This window comes from Curcuma longa, chromosome 4, assembly GCF_044706935.1.
Source record: "Curcuma longa cultivar G26 ecotype Majalengka, Jawa Barat chromosome 4, ITB_CL_G26_1.1, whole genome shotgun sequence".
NCBI classification, from domain to species: domain Eukaryota; kingdom Viridiplantae; phylum Streptophyta; class Magnoliopsida; order Zingiberales; family Zingiberaceae; genus Curcuma; species Curcuma longa.
In genome coordinates, this window is record NC_133864.1 from 8,195,415 (window position 1) to 8,212,948 (window position 17,534).

Consider the following 17,534-nt stretch of genomic DNA (forward strand, 5'->3'; position numbering starts at 1 on the left):
ATAAGAAGCATAAAATACATAAAGAAGAATTATCTATACTAACTTTTCTATAAAAATAAATATTTCATAAAAATTGTGCAATTTTATAAAAAATTATTTATTGTCATTTATTTAAAATTTATTTTTAAAATTAAGTGCTTTGTAATTCAAAAGGAAATATTAAATGATGTTGTGTTCGCAGTTCGCATTTTTTTTATTTTATTATTATTATTATTATTTTGATAATCTAAATATCTTTAATGTAAAATACCCGAATTATATCTGTTCGTGACGCCCACTTCTACAGCGACGAATGATAACCCTCAGCGGGTCCCAGCTGCCACCACCGTCACGGCGGCGGAGGTGCGTGCCTCCTCCGAGACACCAAACAGCACGCCGTCCACTCTCATCGGTCATTTCTCCGAAGTGTCACCCGAGTAAACGATGTCAGCAAGCGAACCCTGTTCGTCCATCCCCACGATGATTTCCGACGCGCATTTTTTTTCCACGTTTCCGTCGGAAAGCCAGGACCCACCTCATCCAGCCGACAGCCATTGCGACCTCTCAGTCGAATTTACAGCGTCTCCTCCGCGTCAACGCGAGCAAGCCTCGTGGGCCTTGATCTGCTCCTCCTCCCTTTTTCTTGCAAGACTTGGTCGCTCCTTCTTCATCCTTCTGAGCGCCAGCTGGGGATCGTCGCGTCGGTTGATTTCGAGCGAAGTTAGAGAATGGCAGGGATGGAGATCTTGCAGAAGATCAGAGTACGTTAACTTCCAAAAAAAAAAACAAACAAAGAGAATTGTTTTGTTTGGCATCTCGTATTTCCCAAATGTGCTCGAGTAGATTAGTTTAGATCTCGAGTGGTACGTCGTTTCAGTCAATCGGTTTTGTTTCCTCTTCTTTCTATTTGCGGATCTTGAGTGGGGTTGGTGTCCTGGTGCGAGGGCAATGCTTGGTTTGGATTTGGTGGCATCATACGTGAAAGCTTTTAGGTTGTTTTCAATGTTGTTTCAAAGTTCATCGCCGAGTGAGTTATTAATCAAATAGACATGCTGCTTTTTAGTTGCTTGTGATAATTCCCATTTGAGCTACGATGCATGATGAAAGGGATCTACTCTCACCTGATCAGCACTATAAGTTTTCTTGTTTGGAAATTTAGGGGACTATGTGTTAGTGCCAATTCAGCGAATAGCTAAAAGGTCAAATTTTGTCATTCTCGAGCATAAATGTTTATGATGGTTATGAGAATTGATTCTATTTAGTATATTTCTTCTGAGAGGAAAAAATGTTTTGCTTATTGGACTGTGTTAGTCATGCAGGCTAAAGCAGGGTTTGGTTCTTCATCGGAGACTGGGAGGGGGAAGGCCAAAATCTGTGGGAAGAGCATCCGACATGGCTACCACATGGTGAAGGGGAAATCAAACCATCCAATGGAAGACTATTTGGTGGCTGAATTCAAAAAAGTTGGTGACTATGAACTAGGTTTATTTGCAATTTTCGATGGCCACTTGGGTCAAAATGTTGCAGATTATCTCCGAGCTAATCTTTTCGAAAACATATTGAAGGAGGTAAGTGATTTGTGTCATATGAATCTCTTTTTTCCCCCATTTTGTTGCAAGGAAAGCCAATCATGTCCACAACAAACTTTGATAAACCTAATCTTGCTTGCAGCCGGATTTTTGGACTGATATTGAAAGTGCAATCAAGAAAGCATATGAGAGAACAGACACGAAAATACTGGAAAAACAAGCTGAATTGGGTAGAGGTGGTTCTACAGCAGTTACAGCTATATTAATTGATGGTGTGAGCCTTGTGGTAGCCAATATTGGAGACTCACGAGCAGTTATTTCCAAGAACGGTGTTGCTATCCAACTTTCCATTGATCATGAACCAAACAGGGAGAGACATTTGATCGAGGAAAAGGGTGGTTTTGTGACAAGTTTTCCAGGTAATCTATTAGATATGGTTTTGTTAGCTTAAGTTTCTGAATTTGCAATTCTCATGAACTCTGAAGAACACAAGGACTAGTTATACGATCATTTATGTTAATCTTTGGGAAGAGAAACATGTATTTGATATAATGAAATAAAACATGCTGAATTTTCAGTAGACATTTGTTGTCAGAAGACAGAAATATCTAAGCAAGGGAATTGGTTGCTGAATAAGAGGGATAGCCTACCGTGAAGCTTTTATACTGGGCTTTGGATAGGCTACCATTTTTTCTTTTGTTTGTTTGCATGGTTTAAGTTCTTAAACTAAACAAATAGACAAGGAAAACATGAATTTACTCTCTCTCTCTCTTTTTTGCATGCCTTAATTTTGATTAATGTAAAATTTTATGGAACCAAATACACCTCTTGTCACAAGACCGTAAAATTAACTTGTTACTATATAACACATTGCCTGTTAACCATATAGAGTAGAGCTGGCAACCTAGAATTCAATTAACAGAGATAGAATTGAAAAATGACACGACATAACCTAAATATATAGATTGGTGACACTAATTGCCTTATTTACAATTGTTAACTTTAAGATCTTTGATAACTTTTATCTCTTAACTTTATACTATAGAGAATTTAATTAATCTTCAACTCTATAAAAAAATTTTAAAGGGCATATAATTATTTCTAGTTATTTTTTATTTTTATATTAACATGAACGAGAAAACTCATTTATGACCTGATTAATATGATACGACACAAATTATGATCCCTAATATTGAATGCTTGCTACTAGAGTGATAGAGTTGGTCTCCAGAAAAAAAATTTCATCCTTTATTGAAAACACGCTAAAATTAATGAATTTATGATTCTACATGAAAGAGATAATACATTTTATTTCCATTGTCTTCTGTGAGGCCATCCTTTTAGCATTTGTAAATTTAAATGGAAATTATTGATCATCTAAAATTTGAAATGAATGAATGGCATGCACATAATTTGCACAGCTTGTTCATTTTGAAAGTAGGGTTGAAACATCAATTTTCTTTTTTATCAGGAGATGTGCCGCGGGTGGATGGAAGGCTAGCTGTAGCACGGGCATTTGGAGATAGGAGCTTGAAGGCACATCTCACTTCGGAGCCTGATGTGGCTGATGAAATCATTGACGAAGATGCAGAGTTTCTAATCCTTGCAAGTGATGGACTATGGAAGGTAAAGTCACGTAACTAGGCAAGAAGCAATACATACAATGATTTCACTCCCAATTGAAAATTCTGAATCTAGTAACAAGCAAATCTACTTTTCAGATCGTTTAATGACACTCCATCATAATATGCACTGTTCTTTTTTGTCTTATGAGGGCACACAAGGCCTAAATAGCCTGCTAGAAAACCATGAAGAGAATCTGTTTTTGTGCATCTGATCAGGTGATGTCCAACCAAGAAGCAGTTGATTTCATGAAAGACATAAAGGATCCTCAAACAGCTGCTAGAAGTCTGACTGAGGAGGCCGTTGCAAGGAAGAGCAGAGATGATATTTCTTGCATCGTAGTGAAATTTAACTAGCTAAGATCCCACCGAAATCGGTATATCAAAACTCCTGTAACATTATTAATCTTTGACAGGGAATGCGGTTTGCTTGCTTTGTGAAACTCCATCGGATTTGCAGGTTGTTGAATTTCTTCTTCTCTCTCTCTCTCTCTTTTTTCACTGCATTTGTTGTTGTTAGAAAAGAGAAATGAACCTGGAATTCTCATGGCTTGCACCTTCTCTTTCTGCATGATATAGGAAACAAATAGGAAGCATAACTTACCAGTAGGTTTATGATAAAACATTATTTACCAGTAGGTTTACACCTTCATGCTTTTTGTGCGACTCTTCCATTGTTTCAATCTATATTTTCTAATAGTTCACAAAGTGTATTCTGCGAGAGCATTCTAAAAGACTTTCTAGACGAACGACTTATGAGAACTACATTGACAACCCAATTAAGTCAGTGATCTCTGTTCCACTCCACTTAGTTTACACCCTCTAAGATAGAGACTACCATCCATAATCAAGACATGTTGCCCTTTAGAGGAAGGCTTCAACCAATCCACTATCTCAATTGTTTGTTAGGTCTAACAAATGTTAAATTGACTGATAAACTCTCTCAATTAAATGTGAAGTACGATCACATCATTTGTTATGTTTGCTTTACTCCAATCATGAGACTTTTCTATTGTGAAGACTTTAAGCTAGTTAAATGATTTTAATGATATGCCTAGGCTAGATGCTACGACACCACTATAGATTATTTTATCTTTTTGAGAGATCCACTATTAAAATCTTCAACAGAAGTTAGATATGATGCTACAGAAGAGAGTATCATCATATTACTTTTAGATGATAAATGATAAATGATAAATGAAAGTATAAATAGAAGAGAGGGTTGAAGCAGACCTACCCACTTTAGTTCTGTATCACGAAATTTAAAAAAATAAAAATGATTAAAAAGTTTATTTTTAGAATCTCTTGATTTTAAATATAAACTTTTTTAAAAGCCTGGTCATGTTTGACCCAATATGGTTTCTTGTTACCTGTTGGGCTCATGAGAGGCCTAACTTAGTCATCAACAACTCTACTTACCACACCAACTACTGAATGTCAACTTAAGAGAGTGGAACCATACGTATTCAATTATATATGACTTTACATTAATCTTTAAATTCAAATTATTGACTATTAATAAATAAATCGTGAAAGAGAGAACTAGGTCCCGGGGCAATGGTGCAACGGTAGAACATCTAGATTGTAACTTAGGGACCTGCAGTTCGATCCCCAGCTACGGCGTATTTGCAAGAATTTTCTTCTAAATGGGGAACACAATCAAAGGATGCTGGACATCTGGATTGGCCGCCATATGCGTTTCTCGATTTATCCTGGTGGTCGGTGGAAAACTTCCGTGGGACCGAGCCAACCACCCCCAGAGATGTGGCTACTAGGATTATCATTTTTTTTGTTGTGAAAGAGAGAACTAGCTGATTTTTAACTACCTAATTAAATGACTATCCATTATTCATATGAGAGCTAAATTTATGAATAATTAAATGCATTCAAGGAATGGAGCGTGCACAGTAAAGTCACCAGACGAATGTTAATGCATGAGGAGCTCGTGAGAAGATGCATGCCATGCAGCGCGAACGGACCGATATGGAAAAAAAATGATAATCTCAGTAGCCACATCTCTGGGGGTGGTCGGCTTGGTCCCACGGAAATTTCTCACCGACCACCAGGATAAATCGAGAAACGTATACGGCGGCCAATCCAGATGCTCAGCATCCTTTGATTGCGTTCCCCATTTGGAGAAAAATTCCTATAAATACGCCGTAGCTGGGGATCGAACCGTGGGTCCCTGAGTTACAACCCGGATGTCCTACCGTTGCACCATTGCTCCGGGGACGCGAACGGACCGATATGGAGCTGTTGGAGTCGGAGGCCATCACTGAAACCGTCTTCTATTTAAAATGATATCTTCAATGCAAAGTGTGGATAAATTAAGATTAACTAACTGTATTTAAATTTAAATTTATCCATGAACATTGTTTAAAATTTTAATCTAGTTCAAACTGTTAACATAGTTATTTTCATAATCCATATTAATATTTTATTTATTTATAAAATTTATATTATTTTTTATTTTTAATATATTATAAATTCTAAAGTTAGAAAGAATATAATAAATATTATTTTTAATAATTAAATTTGAATTTATTTATGAATTTTTTATCCGTGTTATTCATAATATTATTTATGAACGTTAACTAAACAGTTTAATTAGTATTTAAATTTATTTATTTTATTACAACTGAATAAGTGTGTAGTTGCAGGAGTCTGCTCCCGTTCATGTGTATCTACTGGACGACCCTGCATAGAAGCGACAAATCGCTGCTGTTCTTCTCCATTAGAGCCATATGGAGATCCAGTACTGCAATCTCGCCATTCTAAAATCCGTGAAGAAATTGGATGGACAGTTATTTAGCATTGTAATCGATGGGGAAAAAAATCACTTTTGTTTTTGAAAAATTCATGCTGTGTTTTGCTGCAGAAATCTGCCGAGATTCTGGTCCGATGGGGGAGTTCCCGAAAAGAATCAGGCAATGGCGGAACGGGAAGGTCACTGCCTCGTGCGCGACAGCCTGGACCCGATCGTCTTCTGCTCGAACCTCTTCACGGCGCCTGCGATGCGTCGGAGGGTGTCGTCGAGCACGTACGGCGTGCCGTCGTGGGCGGTGACGGCGGTGGCGTTGACGAACTCCCGGCAGGGCTCCCGGCGGTCGGCGATGGTGCCGTGGTAGTGGAAGTACCTGATCCGCGCTTCCGTTTGGTGCGTGCTCCGCCCGGCCACGTTCTGCGACATGTGCACCCCCGTGGCGAACGCGCTACGCGGCTGGATCGCGTACTTCCGATCTCGCCTCACGCCCCTCTTCGCTTCCCTGTACACTAACTTCTCCATCCCCCACATCCTGCCTCACCGCCAGGAACTGGAATTGGTCGAAGATTCGCAAACGATTACGACGACCAATCGAAGTAGAAAAGTTGGTACCTTGGAGTTTTGCCGTAGTCACTGGATTGGCAGAGCTTGCTGGACATGGGCATCTGCTCAATGGTGAACTGGGAGTAGCCGGCGAGGGATGCGACCACCGAGTCGAGACTCGTTTTGGGAGGAAGATAGAGGAACTCGTCGATATCGAAGAAGAAGATCCACTTAGCCATGAACTTGTATCTGTGAAGGCAATCGTTCACCACCAGGAATTGGTTGTGGTAGTAGCCGTCGAACCTTTCCTGTTCCCTGATGTCCTGCAGCGTCACCATCCCCTTCTCCATCCATGGCCGCAGCACCGCTATCACCTCCGGGTGGACGCCGCCGGCGTCGTGGATGACGAAGTGAGACTTGCCCACTCCGAAGAACCGCACGTGGTAGGCCAGCCATTCCCTGACGCGCTGCGGGCTGAGGTTGCCGTAGAGGGAAGAGCCGCAGTAGAGGTACTGGTACTTGGGTGGCGCCGTGAAGGAGGACGCGTCGACGCTCCCCGGCGCCTCTTCCACTGCCACGAACCGCTCGGCGGTGGTGACCTCGCGGTCCCCGCCGCCGCCCGTGGTCGCGTGGATGACGAGGCGGCCGCCGGAGCCGTCGAGGCCGACGACGCTCGGGAAGGTGCAGTTGACGACGACGGCGGTGTAGACCCGGCCGTAGCCCCAGTCGGGGAGGATCTTGTAACCGGAAGCGAAGATGGAGGCGGATTCGCCGCCGCCGCCGTGAGCGATCCACTCGCACTCGAATTGTGGCTTGGCGAAGACGTGGAGCGGCTTGGAGGCGAGCCCGACGACGACGAAGTTGTTGGCGCCGCCTCGGTAGGCTCCCATCTGGATGAAGAGGTACGCTGCGGAGCCGACCGGGTCGAACGATCTCTTCACAACGGAGTCATTCGTGAGCTGCTCTGCTTTCAGAGGATGAACGCTCGGAGGAGGAGGAGAGAGAGCAGCAAACTGCGGTGGACTTGAATCAACTGTAGAAAAACATGAGAGAAAGGTAGAAGAAGTCGAAGGGAAGAGCTGAAACAAGGTGATGAGGGAGCAAAGGGAGAAGAGGGAGACGAGGAGGAGCTTCACATCAGCACATTTCCAAGTAACAGCAACCGAAAAATCCTTCTCATCCTTGTGCACCTCCTTCGCCATTATTGCCCCAGTGAACAACAGTAAGAAGAAGAAAGGGAAGAAGAAGAAGCCGACAGCGTAGCAGAAGATGCGATGCTTTGCTTTTAAAAGCAACCAAACAATGGCAAAAGCCACTTTGTTCTTCTTAATATTTTTGTTGGGACTTTTGATACACTCTGGAATTTGTGTTTTAAGACATTGATTTAACGAAGATAAAGGAAAGGAAAGAGATATTGTTTTAAGATATTGCATCTGAGTGTAGTAGTAAAGGACGACGTTAGCTTTTGCATAAACTGTGCTCTGGATATTAAGCAAACTAAGAAGAAAGCCGTGTTTATGCTGCACTGATGGGTTAAGCATTGAAATGAACAGAACAGAGCTGAGCCCACCATGTGAGGAAAAGTGAGTGTAGATTGCAGTCCATGGAAGTGTAGGATTGAGTCTTCCTTTACCTTCTCGGCCTTTGATTCTCCTTTTAGTTTTCCTAGCATTCGTTTGCTCGTTGGCTTGGGAGGTGGGCATCAGCCATCAGCCTGGGATGGCAGTAAGTGATGGAGCTGGAGAGCTTACTCGCCACAGCCTGTCGCACCTGCTGTTGGGATGGCAGTAAGTAAGTGATGGAGCTGGAGAGCTTACTCGCCCCAGCCTGTCGCACCTGCTATACCAGCTGAGGCTGCTCCAGCAGTGTTGGGCCTTACGCGCTTGGCCTATTTTTTATTGAAATTGATTTATTTTGGTATGATTTTGATGTGTATATATATATATATAAGTTATTTTCTATTTAGAATGTTACATTTTGATATTATCTTATATGAAAATAAATTATAAAAAGATATAAATGTTATCTTAATTTCAACCTGTTAAGAGGTCTTGTAGAATAGTATTAAATTTTAATAATTCATGAGAGTAATATATTTCAACTGTTTTATTTGCCCGGTATGAGATTTTAAAGTATAAATTAATATTTTGGATCCCAATGTTTAGACGACTCGATTGCGTCTACTGATTGTCTTTGCTAAATCGACTCTATTATTTCTAGTGTTTGTGAGACCAAAAAAGAAACAAAGACTTGTAGTGAAGAGCCAATCGCGTGTAGAACTCCAGCCCGGTTGCCTTTCTTTGTTAACTTAGAATCAGGAAGTTTGTAAGGAGTGATCAATTTCTTTCTTTTTTTTTTTATAATCGTTTGGGTTTAATCTAATTAATCCTAATCATTCATCTGAGTATTTTTTTGATAAAAAGTGAAATCTATTATTTCAGCAGTCCTACACGATCATCTTTATGACTATTTATACATACTTAGAGGTCAATATCTCAATTTCATCGAAATTCGAATTCTTATTCTACTGCAACTATGTTCCGTCGTAATCAACTAATGTTAACCTTTTCTTCTGCACACTAAAACTAACGTGAGGAGCAATGTTAGTACCTTTTGTTGTAGTGTATTAGGGATGGATTCATATAATGATTGCCCTGGGCTTAGTCCAGTCTATTCAATTGTACTTCTTTAATAGTACAATTAAAAAAAATATAACCATCTATATAAATTTTTAATTCAGCCCACTAAAACTCATCCCTTCTATATCAAAGTCTAACTAACCCATCTCCATTTCTTGGATCCTTCCTGTTTGCTATCGATCTGTTGTTTCATCCCATCACATAGAGATTGCATTCCTTGCTTTTTCTTCAGCCTTCCTCATCCCCAAAATCTAGCAAATGTTTGCCTTATATAATTAACATCTTTGCTTTACATTTCTGAAGGTCCTTTTGGACAATCTTCTTCATAACTTAAAAGACTTGGAGGATCCTTTTGCCATATCATTGCCAATCTTGTTTAACTTGGATGATGGTTGCTTGTAAGACTACTTTATACTACATAATCCACCAAGGTAAAACTTGTTCAAGTTGAACTACTGGGAAACAAATATTTCCCATCGAAAAAAACCCAAATCACATGCTGATCTTTTTTTTCTCTCTCTTTTGAATTTAACATGATTGTAATGTTTCAAATCATGACACCATTCCCTAGCATTTTACTTCAAGTTATACTTTAGTAGCGTGTATCTTCTTCTATTATGTTTTTCTCAACCAACATTAAATGTTCTAACTTGTAAGTAGTTGGCTTAAACGGGGTTTTTCATTTAACCATCTTTTTCATAATCCTATACTACGAGAAAATCATTAATTTACAATGGCCAATTCTAACATACCGTTAAAAGAATTTAGTAACAAATGAGCGACCAATTTAGTTGGTCGCTACAATTTTGGTCACTAAGGGTTAGCGATCAAAATTTTTAATTTGATCGTTAATTTTATAAGACCGAAACAACTGAAATAAAATTGGTTGTTAAATTTTAATGACTAAAACTTTAGACCAAAATAAACTCTATCTCTAAATTTAGTAATTGAACTTAAATTGGTAACTAATTGTAAATTAGCAACCTCGCTATGATATGAGGCAGTGGTAGAGGCGCAACCTGGCCACGAGCACATCGAGGTTGTGCCTCGATTGCCGATAGAGAAGAGATTGGAGGAGGGGAGAGGGGCCGGGGGAGAGGAGAGATTGGGAATAAAATTTTGCTAATTTAAAGATTGAAAATTTATTCCGATTAAATTTTATTCAATGGTTAAATAGCGATTAAATAAAATTTTAATTATTAATTTGTGATAAAAAAATTTATTCGGTCGTTAATTTAATGATAAAAAATTTATTCCATTATTAATTAATGATTAAAATTTTATTAATTATCAATTTATTCCGTCATTAATTAATGATCAAAATTTTATTGGATCGCTAATTTAAGATTGAAAATTTTATTCGATCATTAAATAATGATTGAATAAAATTTTGATCGCTAATTTAATCGTTAATTAACTATTTTCTTGTAATACTGTATTACATGTACACAGCAGATTTGAAAATATTAAGAGATAAAGAAAATATTGGTCGACACACATGTTTTAAACTTACAATGAATGATTCAATCAAGTGCCAACTTATGCATGCAACTTGACATTGTCTAAATTCAAGTGAATTATTGATTGTTCTAAGCCAAACATCATAAATTGATCCTTGAATTTACTTGTAGTCTTGTTGAATTGGGAAATAGATGGAGACTTGTATCTGCTTCATCCATTGGTGAATTTTAGATGCTCTAATTACTTGGGTGTTCCGATATTGGACGATCGATGAAGAAATCTATACATTTAAACCATATAAACACTAAACACCACTTAAAGCGCCTCTTTCGTTCATCCCTAGTGTAATTCTCCCTTGGTTTAATTTGATCGTCTTTCAATATCCAAACATGCTTAAGTTCTGACTCATTGTATTGATACCAATTTCCTCTTTGGTTAAGATTGATATCAAAATTTTCCATTGAAAGAAGATAAATCACTTGACAAAATATGTATATGTATATATATATATATATAATTGGTACAATTCAAATCTTGTAAGTATTAATTTAACTGAAATAAACGATCTTCATGATATTATTTCAATCTAAATTTAAAATTTAAGGGCTACATTTTCAAATTAATAAATTTGTAGGAATATATATGCAATTTTGCTGGGTAACAAAATACAAATTTCAGGCTTTGGATTGAGTAAGACATCTTCTCTTTTTCATATAAGTTTCCTAAAACTTTAGAATGCATTGTGTTGAAATCCACTCCAAGTTATGTATTTTTATTATTTGTTCTTGCCCTATCCACAAATAAAACTTTAATTGCTTTACAAAATCTCTTACCAACTTTACTTACAATTAATGTGCAAATCTATGATATTCAGTAATTGCCACATATTAATTAGCTTATAAAATGGTTTATCTATAATGTAGGTTTATCAAGAAGTATTAATTACTTCCTTCAAAGAAATCTAAATATTATTAATTAATTGGCAATTTAAGTACATAAACTATATCAAACAGTAGTCAAGAAGTAAACTAAATATGAATCCATTAACTTTCACTAGTGAATGACTTTGAAAATTAAACATAATCTTATTCTATTAATTTATCATTAGAAACATGAACTACTTTCACTGTAATACGAGGTATTACAGTATGCATGGCAGTGACAATTCACAGTAGTTCAGTTCTCAGATCCAGAATTGCCACATCGAGTGGATGCATGCACAGCAGCTGTGCCTCAGCTTAAAGGAAATCAAACAGTGAAGAACTCGCAAAACCTAGCAATGCCATTGCAGTTGCTCCATGGATCCTCCTCCTCCTCCTCCTCCTCCGTTGTAGAAGTCTCCACAAGGCAGCAAAGAGCTGTCGTCCATCATCTCAAGATCAAAACCGCAATAGGCTTCCATCATCAACCCCTTCTCGTTACCCAGTGTGCAGGTTTGCACTTTGTCTCCCACCTCGATCTGGTTCAGGGCCTCGAAGTGCTCCATGTCGGTGCTGTCCCACACGCAGTCATCCATGAAGCCATTTTGATCGTTGATGAAAGAAGAGGAGGACGCAGCGTTCATGTGGCCTAAGGAAGGAGAAGACGAAGCATTAGCGAAGCTCATCAAGACATGGCTGTCTCGGCACTGGAGGTCGGATAATGCAGCAGGCACTGCGGTCTGATCATGCAAGGCGACATTAGACTGTGGCGGTGCCATCAAAGTAGGTGGTATGGCCATTTTATCAAAGCCTTTAGCCCTATCGAAGCCTTTGTTAGGGGAGCTAATGGTGAAGGGTGCAGTAGTGGGAGATTGGAAAATCTCATCTGAGTTGTTTCCGGTGGTGGCGGCGGCGGCGGCGCCGCCGTAAGTCGAGGTCTTCGAAGCCGGCATTAGGTTGTGCGTCTTCGGATCCAAGCCTTGCGCGATCAGCTTCTTCTTTATGCATGAGTTCCAAAAGTTCTTCACCTCGTTGTCTGTTCTTCCAGGGAGATGCTTCGCTATTTGAGCCCACCTGAATGCGATCGTGAATTAAGGGAGGTGAGAAAATCATGAAACCCTAATTGGGGATTCAGGACTGCACCTGTTGCCTAAGATCCTGTGCACATCTACGATAATTCTCTCTTCTTCCACTGAGAAGGAGCCCCTTTTCAGGTCAGGCTTCAGGTAATTCATCCACCTCAGCCTGCAACTCTTCCCACATCTCTGCAACCCTAAAATGGATCTCCCCCAAAAAAAAGTGAAAAAAAGAGAAGAAGATCATAAAAGAGAGACTGATCGAGAGAGATGTTATAGATACCTGCTTCTTTAGGGACAGTGCTCCAGCAAGCATGGCCGTGGGCGGTGATGTAGTTAAAGAGCTTCTCATCTTCCTCAGGCGACCAGAGCCCCCTCTTGACCTTGTGCTTGCTGCAGCAATGGTGACCCATTAATTTCCAACGACAAGCACTTTCCCTGTCCAAATTATATATAATTGCTCCCTCGGTTGATTTATACAACCCTAACCCTAACCCTACAGTGCGCAAGCTGACGATCTATATTCTCGTGAGCAGAACTCTTTTTTTTTTCTTCCCCAAAGGATGAGCGTACCATTTCCTAAAGAAATCAACAAAGACCAGGAAAATGGCGTAGCTTAACGTACACTCATGACCAATTCAAAGGCCCAGCTATCAGCTGGAACTTTCTTGTGCTTCATCCAAACCCTTAATTTCTCTGTCCAACAAATGAGAAAATATATAATTAATATGATCAGGTCAAAAGATGGACAATGAACAGTGCGTTAATTCTTCAAGAAGCTAGGTCGAAAAAAAAATATTGATCCACGTTCATGTCATTTAGGTCAATATTTTCTGCCAGTGAAAGTTAGTTACTATGCATTGATTATTTGCTAGTTAATTAGTCTCGAGCAAGTTAATCAAGACTTAGCATGAGAAAGCATTTCACTGCAAATTTGCTGTGTACATGATTTCCTGGTAATTGGTAAAGAAGCTAAGCATGCAGTAGTCCACAACACAAGTGATAGCAATGGCAGTACTGGTACTTGTACTGATGTGAAAGCAGCAAATAAACTATTATCATAAGAAAAGATTTGGTGCAATATTTCTATATGTCACAAACACAGAAATTAATTAGGTGGCTAAATAAGTAGGATGGTTGCTGGTGCAGTTTATTATATGGCGCATGCATGAATTTTTTAATGAATATTAATTATCTTCCTTGCGATCAAATATGATCATCAAATGTACAGTTCACTTTTTTTTTGTTTGCAGATGTTCAGTAAAGAACGCAGTGCGGTGCGTATAGCTTCTCCCTTTTCTTCACTCAAAGGTTTCTTGCAATCAACACAGTTCGAGTACATTTGTTAAATTCAAGTTGATGCAAGGAGTCGAATTTTAACATATTATAATTTTTGTCAAGTATCAGAATGAGATGTGATTGATTACTAATCAAAGTTCTTTTAGATACCTCTATTTAATATTAGTGGAATCCAATCTTAGATTCATTAGACATCATTTAGTGTCTTTCTTCGAATATTTTTTTACTATTTTTGAAAATTTTCACTTTTTAGGGTCTTTTCAAAGTTAGAGTTTTATTTTGAATCTATTTAAATGTCTATTTAGTTATTTTTAAGAGACTTTTGATTATTAAATAAAATTTTCTTTTTCACTAAAAATCCTAGACGACGGCAGTGCGGTGACTTTTCTTTGTTATTTTTTTAAACTTCTGATATTCATTTTCTTTACAATTCTCTTTTAATCTTCTACCTTCAGAATAATTAATATTCTGCTTGGTGTTAGTTGGTATTAGAGCCAATGGAAGGTCGTCATGGTCATGGTCGCAACAGGCATATTCTAATTGAGGTAGCCAAACATTATGGTTGTAGTGTTTAGGACATGATGATGATTGAGGATTTGCATAGACAAGTCACAAATTTAACCCAGTATCTAGCTGTGCGGAATTTTGAAGATCATGAGATCGTAGATTGTGAATCCGAGTATACTTTCGAGAACCCATATCACCATAGTGCAACATACCAAGAACATCGTGGTTGAGAGGAGCCTCGTGGAGACCTTGATTTTCAAATTGATCTGTCCAAATTTTCTAATACGTTACAAGTAGAGGATTTCGTTGATTAGATCAACGAAGTGGAGCAGATTTTTAATATAAGAAAGTTCTAGTCATATAAAAGTGCAGTTGATTCAGAAGGGTCGAGCATCGATGCGGTGAGATCATACGTGTAAATATTATGAATTTATATAGATAAGAGATTCTCCCGCATAGCAATTAAGGGGACTAAATAGCTCAGTCTATTTAATTCGACAATTAATCCAGTCTCCTACTCGACCTTTTTAATTTCGACTCGAAATTCATTAGGTGGTCAAAAATATCCATCTCGAGTAGCCAACTAACCTAACCTGAAAATTTTGCAAATAATTAATTCCATTTATTTCCGACTACCCAACAATCTTAAAAAGATTGCCAACGTCTACAAATGTTGTCAATATATGGGAGCGGTTGCTTTAGAGCTAGCTAGGGACAAAAGGGAATGGTACAAAGAACATTATTTTACAGCATCAAGAGGACACAGAGATCACTAGAAGGAGAAACCCCCCACAGTAGAACTTCAACTGATAAGCATTTTTAAAGAGCATCAAGAACTTTGTAGTCAAATTTAAGGTCCTATTTACATTTCTTTCTTAACTACAAAGAAAGAAAGCAAAGAAGAAGAAAATGGGTTGTCGATCGATCGAGGATAAGATAATGAAAATGTATATCTATCTTAATGGAAGCAAACTTAAATTGGTGGGCAATCTCCATGTCTCTAACTGATTGATCAAGCATTTGGAGAGTGAAGGAATCATCATTGTGTTTGGTGTTGGATCTCCATTAATTGGTGACCCAAGCTAACTACATATATATACTTTTAAAAGAAATTCAATATTTTTATACTTTTAAAATTTATAAATATCTATAGTTTAAAAAAATTATGGTAGAATTTATATTATTACTTTTATTTTTTCATAGAAATAGATTTTTAATATTTTTGTTTTAAAAAAAAAAGCAGTTTTGACTAAGCTTTAACCTATTAGCATCCCCATCACATGTTTTGCACGTGATCTGTGAGGACGTTTGAAGCCGCAACGGTCGAATTGTTCCATATACCCACGAGCAACGGTCACTGCCCCCTCTTAACTCATTCCATCATCTCTTTGCTCTTCATCGCCGCCGGCGCCGCCACCACTATAGCCGCTTGCGTGCCCCATCTTCTCTGCTTCTTCTGAGCAACATGGTGAAGGAGCGGGTGATCACGGTGGAGTACTTGGAGCCGTCCATGTCGCTCGAGCTCCTCGGCAAGTTCCCCGACAACTCCGCCTTGGGCTTCGACTACTCCCAGAGCGGCATTTGGTCGCCCTTGCTCCCCCGCGGCCGCCATGCCCCTGCTTCCCTCCTCCGCAGCCAGGTCCGCAAGAAGCTCGTTTACGGATCTCCGGTGACCATCCGGAAAGTGAAGGCAAAGTTTTCTAACAAGAAGAAGCAGACTGCTGCCGGGAAGAACCTGGACTTCACTCCGATTCCTTCCGCTAAACTTGTAAGCCAATTCTGGAATTCAGTTTGCTGGAAGATTGAATCCATCGAAAAAAATCAAACGCATCTGGAATTGGCGCAGGGGTGGAAGAGAGTGCTGAGAGCAGCAGCCAAACGCTTCAAAATTCGTGGGAAATCGCCATTGCAGATGGTGTCGCCTACCTCGTGAAGGATATGAGAAGTAAGCTTTAATCTAATTTATACGTCTTATTTGTGTTTTTGTCGATCCTATTCTACTGGAACATCCATTTGTTTCACTGTAAGAACAATATCGCCTACAATCTCTGAACAAATTGATAGATTTTCATTGCTATTATTTTTTAGCCGCTTTAAGATTAAGAACAATGATCATGTGCTCAAACTGCAAGTTGTCTAATTTTTTAGCCGCTTCAATAAACAAATCGTCGGAAAAGAATCAAATGCTTTGTGTTTTAGTAATGGAAGGAAGAATAAAGTGTGGTGTTACCTGTCGCTGAAGGCTGCTTTAGCTTGGATGAATTCTAATCACATTTAACTGGATTTTAGCTTGCTGATGGATGATTTAAAACTGTCCAAAGTCAACGACGTTAACCATAAGAAAGATTGTCCATTTTAGTGGATTATGTTCTTGCTTTTCTACTTTTTCTTTATTGGGTGACATTAACACGGTTGGCTAACAGTACTTCTTGCAATCGTCAGATTATTATTTCAACTAAAATTGCAGATAGTTGAGTTGCATGTACCCTGGGATTGCCAATAATGAATGTCTAGCTTGTGAGTGTTGCATAAGCTCAAGGTTTGATTTGTTCCCAAAAATTGATTTTTAAATCTACTTGTATTGTTGTAGGGGAGTCATGACTTGGTAATCACGGATTTAAATTGCGAAAATAATTTCTTACAATGTAGCTACAATAAGACTCCACATTGATGGAAACTTTGTGCACCGTGCAGCTTTTTAAATCTACTTGCATTGTTCTTCATTGAAAGAGAACATTGACACAATAATAAAGTTGTTACCATATGACTTGATGATCACCGGTATGAATCACGGAAATAATTTTTTGTAATGTAAAATAAAATTACGTATAATAGATTTTTTCTCGGGATCCCGCATTGACAGAAAGTTTATGCATTGGGTAGAAGATCCTTTCACCACGAGATAAAGAACTCCTTATTTAAAAAAAAAATCAAAAAAATATTTTGTCTCAAAAATATCCTTATGCATCGGGTATAAATATTATTGCGTTTATCTATCTAATATATTTAAAATTGTTTAAATTTGGACAGTTTAGAATAAGTTGATTGCTGATTATATTATTTCTCTAAATATGCATTTGATGTATTTGTAGGTTCAGACAACTCTGAAAAAATGCTACCAAAATTCAAAATAATTAATTATCAAACACAGACATTTGAAGGAACTGGGAAACACGAGAACAATGATCTCGAATG

General features: G+C 38.5%; 4 protein-coding genes across 7 annotated transcripts; 2 read left to right on the forward strand and 2 right to left on the reverse strand.

The window, feature by feature from the left end:
- The first annotated feature begins 580 nt into the window (after window positions 1-580).
- Window positions 581-3,677, forward strand: LOC141827374 (putative protein phosphatase 2C 62). 4 transcript variants are annotated; one of them, XM_074714594.1, is made up of 5 exons: window positions 581-740; window positions 1,299-1,547; window positions 1,651-1,927; window positions 2,980-3,134; window positions 3,350-3,677. In XM_074714594.1, the coding sequence occupies exons 1-5, from the start codon at window positions 708-710 to the stop codon at window positions 3,485-3,487; spliced, it is 852 nt and encodes a 283-aa protein (XP_074570695.1). In that variant the 5' UTR covers window positions 581-707; the 3' UTR covers window positions 3,488-3,677. The 4 variants fall into 4 exon arrangements, with proteins under 4 accessions (XP_074570695.1, XP_074570698.1, XP_074570697.1 ...); XM_074714597.1 differs by lacking the exon at window positions 581-740 and adding an exon at window positions 768-842; XM_074714596.1 differs by lacking the exon at window positions 581-740 and adding an exon at window positions 871-971.
- Window positions 3,678-5,673: 1,996 nt separating this feature from the next.
- Window positions 5,674-7,888, reverse strand: LOC141827458 (galactan beta-1,4-galactosyltransferase GALS3-like). Its single transcript, XM_074714707.1, has 2 exons — window positions 6,507-7,888; window positions 5,674-6,426 (listed from the first exon to the last, which is right to left on the reverse strand). Exons 1-2 carry the CDS (start codon window positions 7,868-7,870, stop codon window positions 6,078-6,080), a joined length of 1,713 nt encoding a protein of 570 aa, XP_074570808.1. The 5' UTR covers window positions 7,871-7,888; the 3' UTR covers window positions 5,674-6,077.
- A 3,735-nt stretch (window positions 7,889-11,623) lies between these two features.
- Window positions 11,624-12,952, reverse strand: LOC141828501 (uncharacterized). The gene is made up of 3 exons (XM_074715944.1): window positions 12,817-12,952; window positions 12,601-12,730; window positions 11,624-12,531 (listed from the first exon to the last, which is right to left on the reverse strand). The coding sequence occupies exons 1-3, from the start codon at window positions 12,944-12,946 to the stop codon at window positions 11,811-11,813; spliced, it is 981 nt and encodes a 326-aa protein (XP_074572045.1). The 5' UTR covers window positions 12,947-12,952; the 3' UTR covers window positions 11,624-11,810.
- A 2,835-nt stretch (window positions 12,953-15,787) lies between these two features.
- On the forward strand, window positions 15,788-16,272 carry LOC141825947 (uncharacterized). The gene has a single exon (XM_074713208.1). The coding sequence runs from the start codon at window positions 15,805-15,807 to the stop codon at window positions 16,270-16,272; it is 468 nt and encodes a 155-aa protein (XP_074569309.1). The 5' UTR covers window positions 15,788-15,804.
- Window positions 16,273-17,534: the final 1,262 nt, after the last annotated feature.

Bases quoted from the DNA above. Each gene is read 5' to 3' on its own strand.
- LOC141827374 (XM_074714594.1), top strand. From the start codon at position 708: ATGGCAGGGATGGAGATCTTGCAGAAGATCAGA. The intron at 1,548-1,650 runs GTAAGTGATTTG...TCTTGCTTGCAG, and splicing joins TCGAAAACATATTGAAGGAG to CCGGATTTTTGGACTGATAT. The intron at 3,135-3,349 runs GTAAAGTCACGT...GCATCTGATCAG, and splicing joins CAAGTGATGGACTATGGAAG to GTGATGTCCAACCAAGAAGC.
- LOC141825947 (XM_074713208.1), top strand. From the start codon at position 15,805: ATGGTGAAGGAGCGGGTGATCACGGTGGAGTACTTGGAGCCGTCCATG.
- LOC141827458 (XM_074714707.1), bottom strand. From the start codon at position 7,870: ATGCAATATCTTAAAACAATATCTCTTTCCTTTCCTTTATCTTCGTTA. The intron at 6,427-6,506 runs GTACCAACTTTT...GCGGTGAGGCAG, and splicing joins GACTACGGCAAAACTCCAAG to GATGTGGGGGATGGAGAAGT.
- LOC141828501 (XM_074715944.1), bottom strand. From the start codon at position 12,946: ATGGGTCACCATTGCTGCAGCAAGCACAAGGTCAAGAGGGGGCTCTGG. The intron at 12,731-12,816 runs GTATCTATAACA...GATCCATTTTAG, and splicing joins CACTGTCCCTAAAGAAGCAG to GGTTGCAGAGATGTGGGAAG. The intron at 12,532-12,600 runs GTGCAGTCCTGA...GATCGCATTCAG, and splicing joins CACAGGATCTTAGGCAACAG to GTGGGCTCAAATAGCGAAGC.